The sequence below is a fragment of the Gossypium raimondii genome, chromosome 7 (genome assembly GCF_025698545.1).
Source record: "Gossypium raimondii isolate GPD5lz chromosome 7, ASM2569854v1, whole genome shotgun sequence".
NCBI lineage: Eukaryota > Viridiplantae > Streptophyta > Magnoliopsida > Malvales > Malvaceae > Gossypium > Gossypium raimondii.
The window spans coordinates 5,991,664-5,995,369 of record NC_068571.1 but is presented as its reverse complement, the minus strand read 5'-3'; the positions used below and the strand labels follow the sequence as shown (position 1 = coordinate 5,995,369).

The 3,706-nt window shown below is 40.2% G+C and overlaps 1 protein-coding gene across 1 annotated transcript; it reads left to right on the top strand.

The window, feature by feature from the left end:
• The first annotated feature begins 453 nt into the window (after nucleotides 1–453).
• Nucleotides 454–1,688, top strand: LOC128042472 (uncharacterized). Its single transcript, XM_052633815.1, has 3 exons — nucleotides 454–606; nucleotides 689–787; nucleotides 903–1,688. The coding sequence occupies exons 1-3, from the start codon at nucleotides 454–456 to the stop codon at nucleotides 1,686–1,688; spliced, it is 1,038 nt and encodes a 345-aa protein (XP_052489775.1).
• The last annotated feature ends 2,018 nt before the right edge of the window (nucleotides 1,689–3,706 follow it).

Here is a 3,706-nt window from a genome sequence, read left to right as displayed (position 1 = left end):
CATTTCTATTAGCTTCGTAATTATCCCATCTCTTCATATCATCTTCCTACATGTATTTTATATCATTCCATAACATTTTGTGTGTTGATCCCAGTACTTTGATACTCCTCCATAGTTTTCTTTCCCATTCACCTTTCAGGTGCTCAGATATCCACCGCATGAACAATCCCGTTACAAGTCCTGAAATTGATTTCGAGATGGCTATTTGTTTAGGAGAATTCAAAGTCGAGGAAGATGCTGAAAATAGTGACCCGCCTCCTGACTTACTGAGAATGGTTGAACAAGAAGAGAAACAAATTTTACCCTATCAAGAATCTGTTGAGACAGTGAACTTGAGAAGTGAAAAAGAAACAAGAAGTGAAGATTGGGACTTCCATTTCAGAGAACACCAAACAGAATTTGATCGCCTTGCTCCATGAGTACAAAGATATATTTGCCTGGTCGTATCAGGACATGCCTGGGTTGAATAAGGATGTGGTGGTTCATAAGCTCCCACTGAAACCAGAATGCAAACCCGTTCAACAGAAGTTGAGAAGGATGAGACCTGAAATGCTGCTAAAGATAAAAGAAGAAGTCAAGAAACAATATGATGCTGGCTTCTTACAAGTCTCTAAATATTCGAAATGGGTAGCAAACATAGTCCCAGTACTGAAGAAATACGGCAAGATAGTTTCTCGGTTATAATTAGATAAAGATGGCTCTCGAAGATATGGAGAAAACTACATTCGTGACAATGTGGGGAACGTTTTGCTGCAAAATGATGCCATTCGGATTGAAGAATGCTGGGGCAACATGATGAGTCTGGGAAAAGAGAAAGGGTGATTTACTACCTCAACAAAAAGTTCACAGAATATGAACCCAAGCACCCGTCAATTGACAAATTCTGTTGTGCATTGGTCTAGGTAGTTCGAAGGCTCAGACAATACATGTTGTATCATACGACATGGCTAATTTCAAAGTTAGATCCATTAAAGTACTTGATGGAATCACCCGCACTCTCAAGGAGAATGACACAATGGCAGATCTTATTGTCTGAGTATGACATTGTGTATGTAAGCCAAAAGTCGGTAAAGGGGAGCGCGATAGCTAACTTCTTGGCAAGTCGAGCAATGAAGGAATATGAGCCGTTGGAATTTGATTTTCCAGATGAAGACTTAATGTGCATTTTCGAAGGTGAATCATCAAAAGATCAATCATGGAAGATGAGTTTTGATGGTGTATCGAACGCATTGGGGCACGGGATAGGAGCAGTTTTAGTGTCACCGGAAGGAAATCATTACCCGCTCACTGCCAGATTGAATTTCTTCTGTACTAATAACATAGCAAAATATGAAGCTTGCATCATGGGACTTCGTGCAGCCATTGAACGGAAAATAGAAACCTTAAAGGTGTATGGGGACTCAGCGTTAGTGATTTATCAAATTCGTGGAGATTGGGAAGTGAGAGATTCGAAATTAGTCAAGTATCGGGATCTCGTGGCGGAATTGGTCAAAGAATTCAAAGAAGTGACTTTTCATTACTTCCCACGAGAAGAAAACCAGTTGGCTGATGCCCTGGCCACATTGGCTTCAATGTTCAAAGCAAACAGGGAAACAGAAATAATGCCTCTCCAAATGAGCATATATGAGGTCCCCGCACACTGTTTTATCATTTGGGAAGGAGTCAGATGGACGATCATGGTTCCATGATATCTTGGAGTACATCAAGAATCAAAGGTACCCCGAGCAGGCAAACGAGAATGACAAAAGAACAATCAGAAGAATGGCGATTGAATTTGTTCTTGACGGGGATATTCTATACAAAATGGGAAAAGATCAAGTGCTCCTGAGGTGCGTGGGATTTGTTGAAGCTAGAAAGATACTTGTGGAGGTTCATGAAGGAATTTATGAACGCATGCTAGCGGTTTCACCATGGCGTGCAAATTATGAGACTTGGTTATTTTGGTGACGATGGAAAGGGATTGCATTGGTTCGCAGAAAGTGCCACAAATGTCAAATTTATGGCGATAAAATTCATGCGACTCGTCGCCCTTCATGTCATGACTTCTCCGTGGCCTTTTTCTATGTGGGGCATGGATGTTATAGGGCCAATTTCCCTGAAAGCTTCCAATGGGCATCGATTCATCTTTGTGGTTATAGACTACTTCACAAAATGGGTAGAAGCCACTTCGTTTGCTAATGTGACAAAGGTCGCATCAGAGGTTCTTAAAAAGGAGATTATATGTCGATATGGTGCGCTCGAAAGAATCATTTCAGATAATGCTTTAAATTTGAACAACAAGATGATGAAAGAAGTATGTGAGCAATTCCAGATAAAGCATCATAATTCTTCACACTACCGCCCGAAGATGAACGGAGCAGTAGAAGCCGCTAATAAGAACATTAAGAGGATTATTGGGAAGATGACCGAGACGTATAAAGACTGGCATGAGAAGCTATCATTTGCTTTGTACGCATATCGCACCTCGGTACAGACGTCTACGGGGGCAACTCCTTTTTCTCTGGTCTACGGGATGGAAGCCGTTCTGCCTATCGAAGTAGAGATCCCATCCCTGCGCGTCTTAATGGAGACAAGATTAGAAGAATCAGAGTGGGTTCGAGCTCGATATGATCAGCTAAACCTTATTGAAGGGAAACGCTTGAAGGCAATTTGTCATGGACAGATGTATCAGAAAAGAATGATCACGACCCATGATAAAAAGGTGCGGCCAAGAGAATTTCGTGAAGGGGAGCTTGTTTTAAGAAAGATCCTCCCGATACAAAAGGACTTTCGAGGAAAATGGTCACCAAATTGGGAAGGGCCATACGTTGTAAAAAAGGCATTCTCAGGAGGGGCTCTGATTCTCACTGAGATGGACGGGAAAGAATTACCTAATCCAGTGAACTCAGATGCTGTGAAGAAATATTATGCTTAAAAAAGCAAAAAATAGGAAAAAAATAGAAAAAAACAGTTAAAACAAAAAACAAAAAAAGGAAAAAACAAAAAAGGAAAAAACAAAAAAAAATCAAGATGAAAACCCAAAAAGGGCGTCTTGATGAACAAAAAAGATTAGGATGAAAACCCAAAAGGGCGTCCTAACAAAGTGGGCTTGGGCTTAAAGGAGCAAAGTGACTTGAACGGGGAGTTGAATGACGAAGTCGTAATATTTGAAGCATTCTCAAAAGCTCGAAATCTTCTACACAAGAAGCCGTGCTCGAAAAGATCCAGGGTGAAGAAATGCAGAGAAGTTTATGCATTGGATATCTAGAGCATTTCTGGCCATTGAATTCGCTTTCTTTTCTTTATGACGATTCATTTGTTAAACTTTCCTTGTCAATTTTTTGTTTGTTGCTTTTGAAAAAAAAATGAATGTGAAGTATTTCTTTCATGCCTACTTTGTCTTTTTATGCATCTCATTTTGGATTCATTTAAATGATAAATAGCAAGATGACATACTCTAAACAAAAGGAATGTTGAGCATTACCTGGATGAGAATTTGATAAATACAAGGACCCTGAAGCAAGAACAAAGTTCAACGAGGGGGCAAGATGGTGATATACGAGGAAATGTGGATCACTCAACAAACTTGGAGATGGGCACAAAACCTGAGAGAAAGTCAAGAATTGAGGAAATGAATGCGGATCCTCACGAAAATCAAAAGTGGGGCACGTGATAAACATCCCAGGGTGCATGACATGATCATTTAGACACAAAAGCATTTAAGACA